This window comes from Miscanthus floridulus, chromosome 11 (assembly GCF_019320115.1).
Source record: "Miscanthus floridulus cultivar M001 chromosome 11, ASM1932011v1, whole genome shotgun sequence".
NCBI lineage: Eukaryota > Viridiplantae > Streptophyta > Magnoliopsida > Poales > Poaceae > Miscanthus > Miscanthus floridulus.
The window spans coordinates 54417272-54440536 of NC_089590.1; the positions used below are offsets into that span (position 1 = coordinate 54417272).

Sequence of the window (23265 nt, forward strand, 5' to 3'; positions counted from 1 at the left end):
GGAAAGGTCACCCAAGACGGTGCAGTTTCCGTATGGTAACGAGGTGAGATTGCAGCACTGGACCGGGCTGTGCTCCTCCGTACTGATCTGTGGCCATTTCAGCTCGATCGGACACTCTGCTGAACAATCTGAAGACGAAACATCAACATTTCCCTGCTGCATCCTCCATGTGGAGGTCGTTTATCGTTAACTGCCTGCTCCTAGGATAGGATCATCATTTAATTAAGAGTTCTTTTTCCGGGGAAACGCCTCCCAACATGTCATGTGACGTCCAATCAAAAAAAAAGGACACCGGCCGGCCATGACCAGGTACACCTAGTAGATGTCAACACATACAGGAGGGCCCTGATCTGCCACCGGCCAATCAATCTCGCGCACCGCCACCGGGACCTAATGATTTCGTTAGCGCGTTCCGGTTCCGTGACGACCTGCCTCCATCGCTAAGCTGTACGTGCACAGACATTTGTGCTGCTGCTCAGCTGTACGGCTGTAACACTTTTGTGCAATGGTCTGAACTCGCTCCAAGACTCTTCCATTCATAATATGAACTGGTATTACCGATAGGCAATAAGCTCAGTTCCACGCAGGCCTAGCGCTATCATCACCCATAATCTGAACGTTCCAAAACCTGAAAGCCGTGTGGTGTGGGGTTTGATGACGACAAGGGAACGGAGTCCGTAGCACTGGCACTGAATCACTGATCCAGTAATCCACCGGCCGTAGCGTCCCCATCAACTAGGATGAGCTATTCAGCTGGCACAAATGGACACGGGGACGAGCGAGCGAGTGCTCCGTCGCCGTCCACGAGCGCCGCGCCGGTAAGTTGAGTCGTTTTCCGTACGCGCTGCAACGCATCTGCTCCTCAGACTCAAATGGCAAAAAGCCGTGAGGGACGAGAGGACGAGACCGTGTGACTTGTGAGTATGCGTCGTCACGGTCATGGGCAGCGACTAGGCACCGTCAGATGGAAAAATGGCACTAGTACTGCAACTGCAGTTGCGAGAGCTGTCGTGCATTAGCTGTATATGTGCAAGGGGTGCAGTTCGACCCCCCCTAAAAAGTTGATCCGCTCCTCATTTTAGCCGACGGAGCAAACCGGTTCGACCCCAAAACCAAGAGGAGCGACAGGGTCACGACCCGTCCGACCCCAAGGGTCGACCCGTGAGCGTGCAGTACTCTTCTCCGACTCTCCATCGCCGCACTTCTTCGTCCAATCGCTCTCCCCGGCTCCCCGCAGCCATGCTCCCCGTGATGCTGTGCTCCTGGAACTTGATTAGGCGGCAGTGCATCTGCTCGCCGTCGACGGAGGTGCCGTTCATGCCCTCCTCGCCGCTGGTCAGGTCGTCCCCGTCGTGGCAGATGGACCGCCGGCCGTCTTTGACGAGCACCAGCCCTGGCGGGCAGCCGCCCTCGTCCAAAATGTTCCCAGGTGGGCGCGGACGAATCACCCTGACGAGCTCGAATGAGTCGTCGCCGGCGTGCAGGTACAACAGTGCGTCCGGAACGCAGCGCAGCGCGCCGCCGAGTAGAGCTGGGACTTGGGCAAGTGGCCTTCGAGGGTGGGTCATGGCGTGGTCTTTTAGCATGATCCGAAGCACGACACGGTACGAAATATTTTAGACCATGCCGGCACAACTAGAACACGAGGGCCCACATTTTGGTCCGAGCTTGACCGGCACGACACAAAAATAACACGTACACATATCTACAACTATGCAATCCAATTTCCAAGCATTTCTTATACTACATCTCATACAATTCTTGGATAGATTATGAAAATCATTAAAACTTTCATGAGAATAGTATACACAAAATATATATTTTTTATATCACGAGCAGAAAAAGATTAGCATAGATATTTTAAGGGCCATGCTCGGGCCAACACGACCCAAAGACATACCGACGTGCATGACCCCAGACCCAAGGCGGCACGAAGCGTTGGACCCTTCCCGGCCTCGAGGCAGGCACGGAAGGAGCCCTCGATGATGCCCTCCCCGCAGTCACCCTCCCCGGCTCCGACGAGCAGATGCTATGCTCCCCGTGATGTGTACACGCATGAGGTTTGAACCTCGGAGCACCGTGGATCGTTAACATCCGCAGGAAAAAGAGTTTCGGGTCGACCCTGATCCTCGTTTAAACAAGAGCGGAGCTCAGGGTCGGGATTATGGGCGCTCCGGTCCGCCCCCTTGCAGGCATAATTAGCTGGGGTTCTTCTTTTCCTTGATGATGCTCGTTCCTCCTGCTCTCCATTAGCTGGAGTGTTAACTTGCAGGTCAAACATGACAGGGTGGCCGATTGCCTGCTTGATTTTTCCCGGATATTATAGTCTTTCATGGGAGCTGAAGGGCTGGGAAGGAAACCTGAATGAATCCAACTTCCAACGGCCGTCAGTCCGTCACTGTTGCGCTCTACCTGGAGCACTTGGTTGGTTGCCGTTGGGGCTTTTGTGCTGTTCGTCATGGGATTCCTGCCCACTGGCCACCTGCGCCGCTCATGATCCGTGGGCCGTGGCAGCGGCCGAGCAGGCAGAACATTACTCCCTCGTCCTGTTTTTTGGCCCCGTGAGGAGGCAGAACATTTCGTGGTATCCCGCGGCCTGATTGAGAGAGCTACCTGCTCTGCTCATCATCTGGCACTTCCTGCGCGACTGAACCTGTGTGGTGTGGTCCGGGCTTCCGGGGACCGTGGGTGCGGATGAGCTGCGCCCCGTTCCGGCAGTTTCGCTACTTCCCTATGCGTGGAACCCGTGTGGAATCCCGCCGAAAAAATGCCAGCCGACCGGGCCGTTCCGTTCCGCCCGGATCGACAGCCGCACGCGCACGTCCAATTTCCGGCCCCAATCCCGCTGCGGGCGGTGCTCCAACGTGCGCGTCCTACTCCCAAATCGCAAATTCTTCGGTTGCGGTGCTGATCTGCTGGACGCCTGGACATGACTGCTGGATGCTGGAGCACCTGCACGGGGAGGCGGGGAGCGACGCCGACGCTAGCGCGGCGCACCGATCGGGCGACGGGCGGGGCGCGTGGGCCTGCTCGACCTGCACTGCACTGCACGTAGGGGTTATTCCGCGGGGACCCTGTGTCAGGGAGCTGGGTCGAGTCCAGGCCCAGGCTGCCAGGCGTCCAGGTACTCCTGCATCGTCTGATCATCTCAGTTCTCAGCTGACTGTAATCGCAATAGGAAGTATCCGATGCTTTGTAGTACCAATTATTAGCGATATAGTGCTACAGTACATGGATACTTACGCTGTGATTAGCTACGGTTTCTTTGTACCTATAGCAAGATCAGTTCGAGCAAGCCACCTAAACAACTTAGCGCTTTGCATCATGTCTCTTATGGCCAGCACATAGCACTACTACCCTTACTAAAGCATAACGTAGTACACTTCGGTAAATGAGGAAGAAAATGGTAGTGGTACTCGTAATAACGAGCAAACAGTCCTGGTGGCATCAATGGAGGCTGGAGGCAGCTGTCTCATTATTTGACCACCACTACGAGTACCCACCAGCAGGCCACCACCACCTTCCCCTGCTGCTTGTTCACTACCTTCCTCTCCTCTCCCATCCGGCCATCCCCTCCCATCTCCTCTCTTCCAAGCTCCAACGCAGCTCACCACTACTTCCCCTCATCTCCAGTTCATCGTCTTCGTCTGCAGGGCTTAAATACAACAAAGCCATTGCGGCAGCTCAGTGATTTCTCCATCACCGCTGCCTTCTTGGTCTCTCGGGGCCCGGCATTGTCGGTCCACAGCGCTGCTTCCGGAGCAGGGCGCTTGCGCTGAGGGCTGAGCTCTCTGCCGGAGGCAATGAGGAGCGGCCGTGCCTGCTCCCTTCTTGTGTGGCTCCTGCTGCTGTGGCTGGGCGCCGCCGCCGCGCAGAAGGCCTCGTCTTGGAAGACATTGAGCGGTAAATCCTTCATGCTCCTCTCCTGGGCTCTCCCCACCAGGTTTTTTATTACTGTCCCAAAACGCGGCCCACGAGATTAGTTCCAGGTTTACAGTGCTTATGTAGTTACTCCCCCTTCTTTTGAGAACAACTGTTTCGTTAATCGCACGATAGCCCCGTTCGTTTCGTTTCTCGTCCATTCTAGCATTGCCGGAATCCCAACACTCAGCTGCAGATTTTGGGTTCTCGGTCAGGGGATTGTAAATTTGGGCCGACGGCCGACCAAGATGTTTCCCCCCCTCTTTCTGGTCGATTAGCCTTTTCAGCTGATGTTCATGTCGTTATTACTTGGGACCTGCTGCCGGCTTTTCGGACGAAGGATCGGCACATGACTGTGCTACTAGTATCTCTGTAGTCTGTACACCTGTATACAACCTTGTACCATTATCTAAAAAAAATACATTTTTTTATCGTGTCGGCGAAACATAGAGCGTGATCTCCTTGAGGATTTATCCTACCTGCATGTCCCATTTTGCATAACGAATTCTGCTTCTTGGATGGATTCCAGATCGGAATTAGGATCCATCCATTTCAGGCATCCTCTAGGCTAACAAATATTCCCAATACATTTTTTTTCAGGCAAGGCTCCAGCAATCGTAGCCAAGGGTGGATTTTCCGGGCTATTCCCTGATTCAAGCGAATATGCTTATCAATTTGCGCTGGTCGCTAGCTCGCCGGATACAATACTGTACTGCGATGTGCGGCTGACCAAGGATGAGATTGGCATTTGCCTGCCGGACATCAAGATGGATAACTGCACAAACATTCCAGATTTCTATGCGCAGGGTCAGAAGAGTTACCTCGTCAATGGTGTGCCTACCTCGGGATGGTTCTCGGTGGACTACAATGGCACCGAGCTTGGGCAAGTGACTCGTAAGTGATATCATATTGTTCTAAGTTTTTTTTTCATCGAAGATGCAGGAGAGTTGCACTTCATTGCCCTTCATTAACGCCTTGTTTGGATGCATGTGTATCTACTTCAATTCACATGTGTTGGAGTGGATTGGAATGAAACTTAGTTTAATTCCACTCCAATCCACTTTAACACATGTGGATTAAGATGAATACATGCGCATCCAAACAAGGCCTAAGAGAGAAAAAAGTAGAAAGGAGGGATATGAACCCCTCCTGGTTGGTTTATTTGTCTAACCCATGGGATTGTATATGTTGAGCAGTCAAGCAGTCAATCAATTCTCGGACGCCTAGATTTGATTCAAATTTCTTTCCACTACTTGCTGTTGAAGATGTGCAGTCCAAATTCAAACCTCCTGGAATTTGGCTCAATGTTCAGGTACAAATAAGAATCTCATTCCATAAGGTAGATTACGTCGGGGCTCTTTTCTGCTGTCGCCGTAACCTCCTCTTAATGCCATTGCAGCACGGCAGTTTCTACAGCCAGTTCAACCTAAGCACGAGGAATTATATCATTTCTGTATCTAAGCGTGTTGTTGTCAATTATGTCTCATCACCTGAAGTGAGCTTCCTCGCCAAAATACTTGGAAGAATTAGCAACAAAACAAAGCTCGTGTTCCGCTTTCTTGATGAGAGCACTCTCGAGCCATCTACGAACCAGACATATGGTTCCATGTTGAAAAATCTTACATTTGTCAAGACATTTGCATCTGGGATACTTGTCCCAAAGAGTTATATTTGGCCTAATTCACCAGATAATTATCTGCAACCATATACTTCAGTTGTCGACGATGCTCATAAAGTAGGGTTGGAAATTTATGCTGCTGATTTTGCAAATGATTTTCTGCTCAGTTACAACCACAGCTACGATCCCTTAGCAGAATATCTCTCATTCATTGATAATGATGTCTTCTCAGTTGATGGTGTACTGACTGATTTCCCTGTCACAGCATCAGAGGCAATTGGTGAGTCCTTCTGCCTTTTCGTGTGTGTGTGTGTGTGTGTGTGTGGGGGGGGGGGGGGGGGGGGGGGGGGGGTCAGCAAAACACATATGCTTCTCAAATTTTAGTGCATTTTTTTCTTTCTAGGAGGCAAGACACCAGAGGAGGACCTTACTCCGTACTTCTGTTGGTAGATTAGTATAAAAAAACTGAAAGGAATCATATGCGTACAAGATAAAGGGAAGAGCATACAGGCTCTGGGTCATTTAATTTGTGTTAGACTGCAAAATCATAAATGATGGAATGTTGCTTTTATCTAATGGGCTTCATAGCTTACACATCTATAAACTGTATGTTTCACATCAAAAATATCTGCTGCATATCATTCCAGTTTCCAAAAGCTGCAGCCTCCAAACAGGGTGTGCTTCTTAACTTTTGGTTCCAAAGTATCTTTTATGTGCATTTTTCTTTAGTCCCTGATCAACTGTCATACTATATCTGATAGATTTGAATGGATTGTAGCTTCTCATCCTTGTTTTACGTTTGTATGTGCAGGATGTTTTACCAATTTGAACAAAAGCAACAATGATCATGGTATATCTAGCACTTTTGTTCCTATTATGTCATGGTTTATATTAATTCGTTGCTGACCGCCCTTCTCACATTTTTACTGCAGGAAAGCCTTTAATTATTTCCCACAATGGTGCTAGTGGGGATTACCCTGGGTGCACTGATCTAGCTTATCAAAAAGCAGTTGATGATAGTGCAGATGTCATTGATTGCCCTGTTCAAGTGACCAAAGATGGAACACCAATATGCATGTCTTCCATTGACCTAATGACCGATACTACTGTTGCAAGATCACAATTCATCTCTCAGACTTCCACGATAAAGGATATTCAGATTGCACCAGGGGTTTTTAGTTTCAACCTCACCTGGGATGACATTGTAAAGAACCTGAAACGTAAGTTGAATTGAAATGTTTTATGATATTAGCATGAACTGCAAAATATATTTGGAGTGCTAAGCCAATATGAATGAAATGATCTTAAGTGACCTATTTATTGACTCTTGTTGGCTCGTTCTGTATCTTGTTAAGCTGCCCGACAACTTCGCTGTCCTTCTATTGCTTACTTCACTACCAAATTACCACTGATCGTTTACTAAGAGACTAATTCATTTCCATTGTTACAGCCAAAATATCCACCCCATGGACCAACTTCGCATTGGACCGAAATCCGAGATATAGGAATGCAGGAAAGTTCATGAGGTTATCAGACTTTTTGGACTTTACAAAAGATAAAGATTTGTCTGGAATCATGATCACTGTAGAGGTGAGAAGCTGAGAATTTATTTTATTGATTTCATTGCTTTGCTATGGTGATATTCGCTGCCCCTTTTGTTCCGTCGTGCCATTAGTTTGAACTGCCATGCTTTGAGCATTTGCTCCACATTTTAGTATTGAAGCATACCAACACAAATCAAACCTGTAAAATTAAAATTCTTACTAGTTCCAGCAATATCTTCACGCTTGAATTAACTTTGATATTCATATTTTGCAGCATGCTGCCTTCATGGCAGGAGAACTTGGGTTTGACATGGTCGATAATGTTATCAAAGCCCTTGACGACGCTGGTTACCATGACCAAACTGCCCAGAAAGTTATGATTCAGTCAACCGATAGTTCAGTTCTAGAGAAGTTCAAGGAGCAAACAAAGTACGACCTTGTGTACATGATCAACAAAGAAGTCGGGGACGCTGCACCTTCCTCGCTCGCGGACATTAAAAAGTTTGCTAGTGCCGTTTCCGTTGATACCAGCTCTGTCTTCCCTGAATCCCACTACTTCACAGTGTATGAAACCAATCTTGTCCAGACACTGCAGACAGCTGGCCTCTCGGTCTATGTTTATACTCTTATGAATGAGTTTCCGTCTCAGCCATACGACTTCTTCTCAGATGCTACAGCGCAGATCAATGCCTATGTTAAGGGTGCTCTAGTGGATGGGCTAATCACGGATTTCCCTGCTACGGCTCGAAGATACAAGGGTAAGTTTATGTTCCCTTTTTGTGTATCCTGCATCCTTGACAGTACCATGTTTAGGTCACAAAGCATCCACAATACAAGCAGCTGTCTGTACTCACATGATGAATTCATTTTGCAGTGAACAATTGCATGAACATGGGGAACAGCACGCCGAATTTCATGGCCCCTGCTCATCCCGGCGATCTCATGCAAAGCATCAGCAAGAGTGAGCAGCCACCAGCATTGGCTCCCATTCCGCCCTTGACTGAGTCCGACGTGGCACAGCCGCCTTTGCCTCCTGCCAGATCAAACAGCAGTACAGCTCTGACGCAATCACCCGCGAGCAGGACGCATGCCTGTGCTGCTCACATCCCAGTCCTCGTCACACTGGCAATGCTTTGTGCTTGGCGTTCCCTGGTCTGAGCTTGCAATGCAGGCCACCCTCGTCCCTCGAGCTGGAGCGCCGATCTACTAATCAGATATTCTTCCCCACCTGTAGCAGTAGTTATTTGTTCAGTGAATTTGCATCTAGGGGCTTGCGCGGAATGCATATGACACTTCTGTGTGAGCTGTCCTTGCTGACGTTCCGGTACATATATGTGGGATGGGTAATATATTCTCCGAGAATTTCTTCTTCTCAAGGCTATTGACCATGTCCTCACAAAGAAAATGCTATGGTCATGTGTAAGCAACTCAGATTGCATAGTTGTATGCAATCTGTCTGAGCCTATGAGCCGTGAGCCCGTGACTGTTCTGTTCTGAAAGGCTGAGAAATATGAAAAGTGCGACAACCCTCCCTGAATTAGGATGGCGTGTGAAATGGTCGGATGGATGTGTTTCCGGATGGACTTGTGATCTCTTACTAATCTCAATAGGTGTGTTCTTTCATGCGCACCATGAGTTCTTCTCTAAGCTTCGGGGTTATATTTGCCCCTGCAATCCTACAGTCTACTGATTCGGGGCCACGTTAACCCTCATCCAGGTCGTTTATTTACCCAGAGCTTGCCGGAACTTGCAGTTGAGTTAGGTAGGCCTCAAGCCTCATTATAGTTAGACCCATCTGCCACTCTACCAGTGAATTAGTGATTCAACTGCAGAGGAGACTCATCGTACTTGCCAGTTGCCACAACCTAATAGAAACCGAATGCCGGTCTTGGATACTGAATGGCCAAGGCGAAGGATGGCAGTGCATGATGTCCATGGTAACCAGAGGCCTAGGCGCCTAGGCCTACCAAGGCTACCAGGACCTCGATCGGCAACTAGTCCAGTCATGACCCATCTTTCGATTGCCGAAAACGACCTGCAAATCTGGTTCTGATCTTATCACCAGCATTGTTCATGATAAGCACAGTGATGGACAGCCACATGCACGTGATAAGGAGATGTTCGGTCTGCGCCTGGTCCCTTTTGAGGGTAAAATCTTATCCTCTTTTTTTTACTTGTGTGATCTCCGTCATCTTCTTTTCCTCACAAAAGGTCAGCAACTTGGCCATTAACCTGCCAGTGCCATGAGCCATGGCCCGCTTGTAATCCCTTCGAAGCGCCGGGAAGGATGGATAGTGCCAGTGGGTACTCCGGCCGTCACCCGTCAGGCTTGCTGTTTGCAGCCGTTCCTCTGACTTGATAGCTTGATCTGCAGCTGTCTCGCGGTAGGGCGCCGTTGCTCTGTTGTTGGTATGATGATCTGAGAACTGATCTGACTGTCTCGCGAAATCAAGCGTGGAGATCCATGTGCTAGCTGCTAAGTTTCGAACAGAGCATGGAGCAGAAAAGGGGACACGGACCAAATTCTCCAGCAGAAGAACATGTCAATTACTCCTTTCCGCTTCATGCTCTGCTTCATGAAACTAAGCAGAAAGTCAGTTTGCGCGAGCCGCTCGCCGCTGACGCCCATGCTACCTCCGCTCTGCCAGCATCCTCGCCGTAAGCGCGGACGGCGCCACACGCCATGACGACACCGACAGGGGCGCTCCGCTCTGGCCACGGCGCCAGGCGCCGGTGCATTTCCGCGCGCCATGTTGCCGGATATCGCGTCCGTCCCGTCGCCGAGCGCGCTCTGGTCGACCACAGCGCAGTCCGCGGCCGACGCGGCCCGTGGCCGCCGTAGGCCTTGCGCCGTCCGACAACCGATATAGACATAGGATTATAGGAAGCCAGGAAGATCAGATCAGCGACACAACATTGCTGGACTGTCAAGAAATCAATTTTCCTTTTGGCCCTCTCTCCTCTGCGCCGAAGATCACACATATGCATGCCAACACATGTCATGTTCACTTGTGTGTCAACAGACTCGTGAGAACATATGGGAGGGAAAGCTGTTATCGGATTGATCTCACTTGTAAGCTAACGAAACACACATGAAAGGCACAAAGGCATGGTGGGGTGCTGATGGGAGAGGGACGAGCACTCGCTAAAGCTGAAAAGGCTTTGAGGTTAGTGGAAGAGGGATGGTCACAACCGAAAACAGCAGCTCTGCACCAGCCAGCAATTAGCGCAGGATTTTCAGGCTCTCTCACGTACGATCGTTTTGCCGGGCTACATAGGAACAATTTAATCTTTTGGTCGCACCAGGCACATGTTGCGTGGTTTGGCATGTCATATACCGCCACGTTCCCTCGAACTTGTTTTTCTCTAAAAAAATCAGCAATAAATCAGCGTGACAAGATGTGACATGCTAGAGGGTTTAGGAGAATTTTATTTAAGGTCAATAAGATGCTTAAAGAGTTGACAATAACTTTTAACAAGGTGTTCTTTAACGGAAGAGCAAGTGCAAGTACGTCCGGCCGCAGGACTTGTCCGGACGCTGCTCCCGCACCTGCGCCGCATCGCATACCACGCCCCCCACGGCCCCACCCTGTATCCCATCCCACGCCAGCGCCTGCGTCCGAATGCAGCACCCTCGACGACCACCACCCCAACGCCAACGCCGAGGCGAGATGGAGGGAAGGGAAGTGAGGGGAGGGAGATGAGAGGAGAGGACGAGGTGCGCCATGCGAGGTAGGAACTGAAGCCTTGCGGCAGGCTGCTATTCGCCAGTCACCGGCGCCATTGCAATATGTGCAACACTAGATCTACTTTTGAAACATTCACATGAAATATTTGTCAAATACATCTGTAGACAGATAAAACATTTGAACATGCGTCTAATACACTTGTAAAACACATGAAAAGTCATTGCAAAACATATGCAACATCCAGATAAAACACGTGCAACATATGTGTGAAACATATATAACATCCAAATAAACACATTTGCAACATAGTCTAAAAAACAGATGAAACATTTGAAACATACACTTGCAACAAACGTGTATGGCTATTGCAACATGTGCAACAGCCTGATCTACTTTTGCAATGAAAGCATATAGGCCCCTAGTTGGATTTCGGTGATTAATGATAATACAAGATTACTATGACTAACGTGTGTTTTGCGGAGACAATTAAGTTAGGTCATGGTAATGGAGATCGATTGGGCAATCGAGGTGGTCATGCCCCTACGATGGAAATCGTTTCGGTTTTCAAAGGATGGACGACAAGGTTAAGGATGACTAGTTCTAAGTGTCGATTGGAGTTGGAGAGACACTTAGAGTAGTTTAGGACTTTGTTTTTTCTTTGGTCGTACTATTAAGGGGGGTATGGACGGGTAGCTTGACCTAGGTGAGTCTAGTGAGTTAGGTGTGGTGCACACTTGTTAAAACTAGCTCTAGGTAGCTCCTACGAATGCCTAAGATCCTTTGGAGCAAACTTCATTCACATATGATCGAGAGTTGGAAGTGAATGGAGGGTCAAATGCTGACCGGACGCTGGCTCCGGTGCGACCGGACGCTGGCCGCAGGGTCCGGTCAGTTCATTTGATCAAGTGACTGTGTTCAGTGCGACCGGACGCTGGAGGGGTCAAGTGACCGGACGCTGAGAGGCAACGTCCGGTCGACTCCATTAAGGTTCCAGAGAAGGGAATCTATGACCGGACGCGTTCGGTCAGTACTGACCGGACCCTGAGGGTTTAGCGTCCGGTCGAGTACAGTAAGGTTCCAGTAAGGGTTTAATGCGACCAAACGCGTCTGGTCAACACATATTCACTGGTTTGCAGGTTGAACTGACCAGAGCGTCTGGTCAATATGACCGGAGCGTCCGGTCACCCCGCAGAAGCTCATAACGGTTCGTTTTTCAGGCTGCCTTATAAATAGAAGCTCCACTCGTGTGTGGAGTTACTTTTGCTCATTCCAATAGCTGAGAAACATGTTTGTGAGTGCCAAGAAGAGCAAGGTCCTAGTGAGGTGATTGAGATTTGAGAATCCAAGAGAGTAGCCTTATTAGTGAATCAAGAGTAGCAAAGTGTACATCCATCTTCTCATTAGGCTTTGCGTGGTCAAGTGAGAGTTCGTGCTTGTTACTCTTGGTGATCGTCATCACCTAGACGGCTTGGTGGTGATTGGGAGCTTGGTGATCACCCGACAAAGCTTGTGGGTGACCCAACTCAAGTTGTGAGCGGCTTTGGGTGATTCGCCGCGACGGAGTATCGAAGAATCAACCCGTAGAGAGCACTTGATCCTTGCGCGGATCAAGGGGGAGCTACACCCTTGCGTGGGTGCTCCAACGAGAACTAGTGGAGAGTGGCGACTCTCCGATACCTTGGCAAAACATCGCCGTGTTCCTCTCTCTCTATTTATCTTGAGCATTTACTTTGAGCATTTACTTTGAGCAATTCAATACTTGTCTTTATATTCATAGAATTGCCATGCTAGAGTAAGTTTGGAACATAGGTTACAAGTCCGTTGTGCGTTAGATTAATAGAAATACTTTTCTAGGCACAAGGGGTTAATTGGGCTAACCGTAGGATTTGATTATTGCAAGAAAATTTAGAATTAGCCCAATTCACCCCCCCTCTTAGGCATCTTGATCCTTTCAATTGGTATCAGAGCCTCGTGCTCACGTTTTTAAGCTTAATCGCTTAGAGCAAGATGTCTCACGGGAATGGACCTCCTCCTATCTTTGAGGGAGATGACTTTCTATATTGGAAAATCCGCATGGAGGCGTACTTAGAAGCTCTAGACGTTGGTATTCTTAGAGCCGCCTCACAAGGCTTCCCAAAACCTCAAGATGCAACTAATTTACAAGGCAATGAAGTTAATTATGAAAAATGGAATGCAAAGGCTTGAAACACCATCTTTAGAGGCCTTTGCAAAGATGTGTTCAACCGTGTAAGGAACCACAAAGACGCCCATGCACTATGGTCGGACGTTTGTACGCTCCATGAGTGAACCAAGAGTGAGCGTGAGGAACGCTATCATCTTGTAATCAAAAAGCTAAATTCTTTTGAGATGCTTCCCAAAGAATGTGCTAATGAAATGTATTCACGTTTAAATATTCTTGTAGAGGAAGTCAATGGGCTTGGACTTACTCAAATGTCACCATCCGACATTGTGAGAAAGATCTTGAGTGTCCTCCCCATTGACAAATATAGGCATATTATGACCGTGCTACATCAAGGTGATCTTTCCGCCGCTACACCGACACAAATCTTAGGAAAGATCAATGCTTATGAGATGTACATGCACATCACGCCATAAGATGGCTCATCCTCTACCAAGAAGAAAAAGAAGGACATAACATTCAAAGCTAGCCAAGATAAGGGCAAAGCAAGACTTGAGTATGAGAGCTCAAGTGATGAAGAAAATGAAGATGAAAATCTTGCTCTCATGGTGAAGAAAGCCACCAAGATGCTAAAGAAGCTAAACAAGAGTGGCATCAAGTTTGACGGCAAGAAGAAGTTCTTCACTAGCTCAAGAAGAAAGCCAATCTCTGAGATAGATTGCTACAATTTTGGTGAACTTGGCCATCTAGCTCATCAATGCACAAAGCCCAAGAAAGACAAGTTCAAGAACAAGAACAAGGGTAAGAAAGATGACTCAAGCAATGAAGATGAAGATGAGAAGAAAAAGAACAAGCCATACAAGAAGAGAGATGGCAAAAAGAAGGACTTCTACAAGAAGAAGAAGAGCGAAAAGGCCTACATCATTGGTGATTGCCTTACGGACTTTGATTCATCTAGTGGATCATCCGATGATGATAGTAACAATAAGAAGGTGGCCGCCATTGCTATTGATCTTCTATCTTCACCGTCACCATCGCCATCATCCTCTACACACCTATGCCTTATGGCCAAGGGTGAACGCAAGGTATCAAATGATGATGATAGTAGTGATGATGAACATGCTAGTGATGATGATAGTGATAGCGATAGCGATGATGATGATTCACCTTCATATGATGATCTTGTCAAAATACTAAGAAAATACACTAAGATCATTAGAAAGAGTAGAGCTAAAAATGAAAAGCTTGATGCTAAAAATGATTCACTCTTAGCTAAATGTGATACATTGGAAAAGGCTAATGTTGAGCTCAAAGAAACAAATGATTCTATATCATCCAAACTCAAGGAGCTCAAATCTTCTAAGAAAGAGCTTAAAGATAAACATGATAAACTTGAGTGGGTGCACAATGAGCTCATCACTAGCCACAACAAGCTAAAAGATGAATACACTACTCTTAAGATCAATCATGATACTCTTGTTATTGCTTAAGAATTTTTACCAAATGAGCCACATGATGCTACTAACCATGTTGTTAAGATTGATATAGCTACTTCATGTGATGATTTAATTGATGAGAGCATTGAGCAAGGATCTAATGGCAAAGGCAAGCAAGTGGTTGAGTGCAATGACTATGATGAATATGTCAAGCTCAAGAACACAAATGAAAAGCTCATGAAAGATCTTGAAGAGATCAAAAGCCACAACATCATTGTGCTAGAAACTCTTGATCATGACAAAGAGTTGATCCTTGAGAATGAGAAGCTCAAAGAAGAAAACAAGAAGCTCAAGGAAGAGAAGAAAGATGATGCTCTAAAGGAAGAAAATAAGAAGCTCAAGTTGGAGAAAGAGCATCTCAAGATTGGGTTGAGCAAGTTTGCTAGAGGCAAGCACCTCCAAAGTGAGCTACTCATGAACACCATCATGAAGATAGATAGAAGTGGCATTGGATATATGGCAAGTGTAGAGAAGAAGAAGGCTCAAGTTCAACAACAACAATCAAAGCCAAAGCCAAAGCCAAAGAGATATTTTGAGTGTGATAAGAAGGTCACTTTGCTCATGAGTGCCAAACTTTACCGCCACAACCCTTGCCCAAGCATGCTAGACCCTTTGCCTTTAATGCTCACTACATGCTTAGAAATGACTCTAGTGGAAAGATGAAAGTCATGTTCTTAGGACCCCCTAACAAGAATAGACCTAAGAAGATTTGGGTGGCTAAGTCACTTGTTGAGAAGGTGAAGGGCCCTCAACAAGTTTGGATTCCTAAAGCTTGAATCTCTTGTGTGTAGGTGAACTACAAGACCGGTGGAAGTCATTAGGTTATTAATAGTGGTTGCACTCAACATATGACCGGTGATCCTCGCATGTTTATCTTACTAGATGAAGAGGTAGATGGTCAAGAGAAAATAACATTTGGAGATAACTCAAAGGGCAAGGTTAAAGGATTAGGCAAAGTGGCAATATCAAATGATCATTCCATCTCCAATGTGCTCTATGTTGCTTTATTGAGCTTCAACTTGCTATCCGTTAGACAATTGTATGATCTTAGCTTCCAATGCTTGTTCACCGAGAAGGAGGTTGTTGTGTCCAAGGTAGATGATAATCAAGTGATATTCAATGGATTTAGATACAACAACTTATATCTAGTGGACTTCACCTCCGAAGATACAAATTTGAAGACTTGTCTATTCACCAAAACAACACTTAGGTGGCTATGGCATAGAAGACTTGCTCATGTTGGGATGAGCTCACTCAAGAAGCTTATGAAGAATGATTTGGTAAGAGGGTTTAAGGATGTGAAGTTTGAAAAGGACAAGCTTTGTAGTGTATGTCAAGCCGGTAAGCAAGTTGCAAATACTCATCCAACCAAAGCTTTCATGTCAACCATAAGAGTGCTAGAACTCCTACACATGGATTTATTTAGACCAACAACATACAAGAGTTTGGGAGAGAATCTCTATTGTCTTATGATTGTTGATGACTATTCAAGGTATACATGGGTATTCTTTCTTCATGAAAAATTCAAAGTTGCATCTTGCTTCAAGAAGTTTGCCAAGAGAGCTCAAAATGAATTTGAAGTGAAGCTCAAGAAGATAAGAAGTGACAATAGAAAAGAATTTGACAACACAAATATTGAAGCTTATTGTGATGAAGTTGAGATCAAGCATGAAGTCTCTACAACTTATACTCCTCAACAAAATGGTGTAGTTGAGAGGAAGAACCAGACTTTGATCACTCTTGCAAGGACAATGCTAGATGAGTACAACACCCCCGAAGCTCTATGGGTGGAAGCAATCAACACCACATGCTATGCATTCAACCGCCTATTCCTTCAAAAGTTCTTTGGCAAGACACCTTATGAGTTGCTCAATAGGAAGAAGCCAAACGTCTCCTTTAGGGTGTTTGGTTGCAAATGCTACATCTACAAGAAGCAGCAACACCTAGGGAAATTCCAAAAAATGTTGTGATATTAGTTTTCTTGTTGGTTACTCATCAAAGTACAAAGCATATAGAGTATTTAATCATGCCACCGGCTTGGTTGAAGAAACATATGATGTGGAATTTGATGAATCTAATGGCTCCCAAGAAGCACATGAGAATCTTGATGATGTAGGTGATGAACCATTGAGGGATGCTATGAAGAACATTCCGGTGGGAGACATCAAGCCAAAAGATGATGAAAATGATGTACAAGTCATTGATCAACCTTCTTCATCAAGTGTGCCACAAGATGGTGAAAAAGATGGAAGAGTAGAAAATGAAGATACTCATATCTCTCATAAGCAAATGGTGGTACAAGCACAAGATGTTGATGCTCCACAACCTCCTCCTCAAGTGGTCAATAGAAGAAATACACCTCTTCTACAAGATGATCCACAAGATCTTATCATAGAGAGTTCATCAAAGGGTTTAATGACTCGATCTCAAAAACTTGCTTCGTTTATTGCTTATCACTCTTTTGTCTCTTACTATAAGCCTACCAAGGTAGAAGAAGCTCTCAAAGATCTAGATTGGATCAATGCCATGCATGAAGAGTTGAACAACTTCACTCGTAATGAAGTTTGGACTCTTGAAGAGTGACTAAAAGGTGCAAGAGTCATTGGAACAAAGTGGGTGTTCCATAACAAGCAAGATGATCAAGGTGTTGTTGTGAGGAACAAGGCAAGACTAGTTGCAAAGGGGTTCTCCTAAATTGAAGGTTTAAATTTTGGGGAGACCTTTGCACCGATTGCAAGATTAGAAGCCATCCGTATCCTACTTGCATATGCATCACATCATGAAATGAAACTATATCAAATAGATATGAAAAGTGCATTTTTAAATGGCTTTATTAATAAACTAGTCTATGTTGATCAACCTCTTAGGTTTGAAGACCCTAGATATCCTAATCATGTTTATAGGTTGTCCAAGGCACTATATAAGCTTAAGCAAGCCCCAAGAGCTTGGTATGAGCGCCTTCAGGACTTCCTCGTTGAGAAGGACTTCACCATTAGAAAGGTCGACACCACATTATTCACCAAGAAGCTTGATGGGCATATCTTCATTTATCAAGTGTATATTGATGATATCATCTTTGGATCATCAAATGAAGACTCATGCAAAGAATTTGGTGAATTAATGTCGAAGGAGTTCGAGATATCAATGATCGGTGAGCTTACATTCTTTCTTGGTTTTCAAGTCAAGCAAATGAAAGAAGGCATCTTTATCTCTCAAGAGAAATACGCAAAAGATCTTCTCAAGAGATTCAAGATGGATGAATGTAAGCCAATCAAGACACCAATACCTACCAATGGACATCTTGACCTAGATGAGGGAGGTAACCCAGTTAATCAAACTCTCTACCGTTCCATGATTAGTAGCTTGTTATATTTAACCGCATCTAGGCCCGACATCATGTTTAGTGTGTACATATGTGCTAGATTTCAAACTAATCCTAAGAAAACACATTTAATTGCCGTAAAAAGAATTCTTAGGTATCTTAAGCACATACCAAGCATTGTCCTTTGGTATCCCAAAGGAGCTATATTTGAATTAGTTGGTTATTCCGATTTGAATTACGCCGGATGCAAAGTTGATAGAAAGAGCATATTCGAAGGGTGTCATTTGCTTGGTAGATCACTTGTGTCTTGGTCCTCCAAGAAACAAAATAGTGTGGCTTTGTCCACCGCCGAAGCGGAATACATTGCCGCGGGTGCTTGTTGTGCACAAATTTTATACATGAAACAAACTTTGCTAGACTATGGTGTAGTTCTAGAAAAGGTACCTCTTTTGTGCAACAATGAAAGTGTGGTAAAACTTGCAAATAATCCGGTTCAACACTCTCGCACCAAGTACATAGATATCCGCCATCACTTTCTAAGAGATCATGTTGCTAAAAATGATATATCACTAGAAGGTGTAAGAATCAAAGATCAATTAGCAGATATCTTCACTAAATCGTTAGATGAGGCTACATTTTGTAGATTGCGGAATGAGCTCAATGTGCTTGACTTTAGCAACTTCACTAAAAATTGAGCTTGTGTTGTCCCTTGCATTCATTATAATATACAACATGTTTAATTTTTGGCAATGCATATAGGGCTTGTCTAACATGGTTAAGATAACCGCCGAAAAGCATGTGAAGAAGCTTAACCTTGGATCAAACTTGACAAGCAACTAGATTTACTTACAAGTATTACATATGCATAGATGTTGTTTTTGTTGTTTTGTTCCATTTGCCCTCTTATTGTCTATTTTCTTAAAAAGAATTATAGCCTAAGGCAAAGTATCTTAAAAAATATGAGGGTTTGAGAGAGGTCACTCACATTAGTCCCGATTGATGTTTATTTGGATCTTATTCAAGTTGGGACTTAATTGGGAACAGGCAGTGCAAAGGAACTTTGAAGATTTGCTAGAAAAGGACCACCGGACGCTACACCGAACGCTAGAAAGGTCCTTATTTGGTTTTGGTAATTGAGTGACAACTTAGGTGGACTAAGTGTGTTTATGTGAGATACACAGGTGATTAGTCCACAGGTACATGTGTGTGAGCAACATATGCCATGGAGGTGAAAATGGCTTGGAGATGTTGCAAAGCTCACACATGTGATGATGAAGGAGCTTATTGCACATGAGACATGACATTGAGTCATGTGATCAAGGTGGAGAAGATCAAGACAAGACTTGGCACCGATGGACGATGGGAACGGTGAAGAGCAAGTGAAGTCAAGATCGATGAACCAATATGATCATGTGATGATATGAAGTAGATCATATCATTGTTGATCGTGTTGGTGCATGTGTTGCATCGATGTTGGAGGAGATGGAATGGAATGCGCAAGGCAAAGGTATAACCTAGGGCATTTCATTTCACCGGTCATAGGTGTGTAGAGAAGTTTATGACCAGGTTTAGGATAGATGACTGTACTATCAAGAGGGGCAAACTTGTTTGCATATCGATCATCTAGTGCCACTCGAGTGATCTAACTTTGTATCGTCGCTAGGATCGAGTGGCGTGGCAAGTTGAGTGGCTAACATCCTTTGGGAAATGATTGTGAAAATGCTAACATACATACACATGGTGGTGTATACTTGGTGGTGTTGGCACATTTACAAAGGAGGTGGTGTTGGCACATTTACAAAGGAGGTGGCGCTTTCGGGAAAATGGAATGCCTATTTTCTATTGCGCCGAATGCAAGTTCTTGTGGTTAGCACATTAGAGCAAGGGTGAAGAAGTTAGAAGTGAAAACAAGTTGATCGCAAAGATGCTGGCGTCGGTCAACTGACCGGACGTTGGATCTGAATGCACCGGACGTTGGCAGGCTGCATCCGGTCAGGCTGACGTATAATGACACAGAAGCTGGAGTGTGACCGGATGCTGGCTGCGTTCGATCAAGTGTGACCGGACACGTCCGGTCGAGGTCAGTACCTTACTGGAAATGACCGGGCACTGGGGGTTTAGCATCTGGTCAATTGAAGCTGCTGCGTCCGATCAAGTCTAGTGACCGTTGGAACCGGGACACGTGGCCGTCTGCGGGTGACCGGATGCTGAGGTCCAGCGTCCGGTCAACACGATCGGAGCGTCCGGTCGGCTCGACCGTTGCCCAGTGAAGGGGTAACGGCTAGTTTAGCCCTTGGGGCTATAAATAGAAGTGGCCTTCGGCCATGGCTGGCGGGGAGCACCTTGGGGGACTTTGTGTCCATGCTTAAGAGTGCTTAGGAGCCCTCCATCTCACACATACTTGATAGTGATCATTTGATTGTATGAGTGAGTGATTCTAGTGTGATTGCATCATGATGTTGTATCGAGTGGCACTAGGTGATCGAGTTGCAAGCCGATGGTGCTTATTACTCTTGGAGGTTGCCACCTCCTAGACGGCTTGGTGGTGGTCTCCGTCGAAGCGCACAAGAAGCTTGTGCGGTGCTTCGGAGAAGTGCTTGTGAGGGGCACTTGTGCTCGCCCCACGGGAGTCGCGAAGAGCAACTTTAGTAAAGCGTGTCATTGAGCTACCCTCACTCAAGGGGTAGGTTCTTGCGGCGCTCAATGTGCGGGCTTAGCGGGTGATGCTAATTAGCCGCCGAACCACCAAGTGAGCGGTCGACACAACGGGGACTAGCGTGTTGGCAAACACGTGAACCTCGGGAGAAAAATCATCATGTCAACCTTGTTCTTCCCGTTGGTTTGCATCCCTATTACACAAGCTTGCAATTACTTTTATACATATTAAGCTTGTGCAGTTGCTCTTGTAATTAGATAGCTTGTGTAGCTTACTAATTACCTTCTTGCTTGTGTAGCATAGAAGTAGCTTCCGTGTGTGGCTAATTTGGTTTATGTAACCTTGTTAGTCACATTGCTTAGTTTGTGTAGCTAAGTATTTGCACTCTCTAATTAGGCATTGGTTGCCTTGTTATTGAGCATTGCTAGTGAGCTTAGCTAGCTTTGTGCTTTTGCTTACTAGCATGTGTAGGAGCTCCCTCATTGCTTAAAGTACTAGTGGCATAGGTTTGTGTGACCTTGCTCCTAGAATTGACTAAGAGAGCTCTAGCTAGCCCGGCACCTTTGTTGCATAATTGTTATCTTTGAAAGGTGCTAGTGAACATATATAGTGGGGTATAGTCTTGGCTAGACCGATAGTTTTAATTCCGCATTTGTATCGGTTAGCCGACGCGATTAAGTTTTAGAAAAGACTATTCACCCCCCTCTAGTCGCCATCTCGACCCTTCAATGCTGCTGTCCAGCGTCTGATCAGTTCATAGGATGTGAACTGCTGCTGAAGGAGTGACCGGACGCTGCGTTTATGCGTCCGATCAGGAAGGGATCCAGCGTCCGGTCGTTTGAAGGAGAATCAGGCTGAGCTGACCGGACCCTACCTGCGTCCGGTCATGGACCATCGGACGCGTCCGATCGTGATTTCAGAGGAACTGGACCTCTCTAGAATCGACCGGACGCTAGGTGGCAGCGTCCGGTCGCTACCATCGGAGCGTCCAGTCAATGGATCTTGTGCGGCTTCAGGACTCCTTTTCTGTTTCCTTTCTTGTCGAGTTGGGAGACCTATTTAATCGCATCTACCATAGCCTTTGCCCCGCATCTCGTCGTGACCTAGCCCTAGCCCGAGCCGCTGCCAGCTCACCGCAGCCGCTTCCGTGTCAACGCCGCCGCCGTCTCTAGCCGCCCGCGCTCGCCACCGTCCGCACTACAGCGCCTCCCCACACCTAGCACCTCGCCACGCCATCCTCTACTGCCACGCACCTCCTACAACCAAGCACTACCGTAGCCGAGCCCGTTCGCCTGACGCCGCTAGCCAGCGACCAGCTCCACCACGCTGATCTGCCGTGCCAGCAGTCAGCCTTCAAGCGCCACCGCAGCCACAGTTCCCGTGCCCTAGCCCTGCCTTCTCGCCGATAAGGCCATAGCATCATCCTTGCTTGATTTTGATCCATTCAAATTTCAATGCATTGACCTAGATCATCCAGGGCTGCCGAATTCATCGAAGTGCTTCGCAACCCTAACCCCAGCTAGTTTTGAGGTTTCCCCCGTGTGACACGTCTCTTCTTCTCTCGGATCGCCGGTTCGTTAGGTAGAAAGCCCGTCGTCTCAATTTCATACCTAAATTGCTTGCTTCCTAGGGTTTTCACATCTATTAGATATATTGTATTTATTTGTATATCCATCTACTCCATCGTGTAGCGAGTCGGTGCCGTTGAGGTTCTTGTAGCAGTTGTTAGACAACTCGGAGCCAAGCTCACGAGTACGGATCGAGGCCAAGCCTCGGGAGTGTTAGTTTGACAGTTGATCTTTGTCAGCGGTAGTTCATCTTCTTGTCAGATCAGATGGCTCGCACCAAGAACGTAGGTGGTGGTCCAGGAGATGACGATCGGAGGCCCCCGCCTCGCCAGCCTGCAGGACCGAAAGGCAAGGTGACGAAGTAGGTTACATCTAAGAAGTGCAAGTACCCTGACGCAGAGACAGCAAGAGCAGCTGCAGTCACTGAGGCCGCAGAGCGTGCCGAGAGAAGAGGTGCCCACAGTGGAGTTGTCATAGTAGATCATCTGGCACCAGACGCATAGGGCAGACTTAGGGAGATTAAGCGACTTCATGGTAGTCCATCTAGGACTGTCATGATGGTAGGACGTCGTCTGGCTATTGAGGAGCCTCAGCGTCAGGGAGAGTCCCAGCAGGAGCCACAACAATAGTCCCCACCAGTAGAGCCTCAGCCAGCTCAGGAGACTTAGGAGGGCCAGCAGGCCGAGGAGACCGAGCAGGCACCCCAGCTACGCCGCTCTGGTCGTACCAGTGCTATAGTTCCATCGAGGCTAGCTACATAGTGCAGGGGTTCACACCTATCGCCCAGACCACAGGGTCCACCTCCAGTGGTACATCTTGACTTGAGGGCCACCATAGCCAGATAGGTTCGCCAGCTGAGGTTTATTGAGTTTGACGTGTGGTTCCCTCCGAGGAGGGATGAGAGAGCAGTAGAGGGTTTCTATACACCACTTCAGGAGGATTTCTATAATGCTTATCTCAATAATAGGGCAGTGTTTAGATCTCAGCAGGTATGTAGTATAGAGTCTATTGTGGCAGTAGCCGGAGAGCATATCCGCCCCTACTTGTCGTATTTGCCGGGGCTGATAGATCTGATTGGTTGGACAAGAGTATATGTACCATCTTGGGTTCAGCAGTTTTATGCTTCGCTCTACGTTGATCCATATCACAACTTCATACACTTTGCATTCAACGGCAGAGACTACAGGGTGATGAGTTTTAGGGCCTGGGAGATACTAAGGCTATAGGATCAGCCTATCAGATTGCATGAGGTATGTTATGGACAACAGGAGCCTCCCAGGCGTTCTCATGGAGGGTTGGTGCCCCCTACAG

At 46.7% G+C, this 23265-nt stretch overlaps 1 protein-coding gene across 1 annotated transcript; it reads left to right on the top strand.

Annotated features, from left to right (window-relative positions):
- The first annotated feature begins 3503 nt into the window (after positions 1–3503).
- Positions 3504–8464, top strand: LOC136493128 (glycerophosphodiester phosphodiesterase GDPDL3-like). The gene is made up of 9 exons (XM_066489168.1): positions 3504–3903; positions 4522–4815; positions 5118–5233; positions 5321–5819; positions 6351–6389; positions 6472–6759; positions 6990–7129; positions 7358–7841; positions 7958–8464. Exons 1-9 carry the CDS (start codon positions 3804–3806, stop codon positions 8239–8241), a joined length of 2244 nt encoding a protein of 747 aa, XP_066345265.1. The 5' UTR covers positions 3504–3803; the 3' UTR covers positions 8242–8464.
- Positions 8465–23265: the final 14801 nt, after the last annotated feature.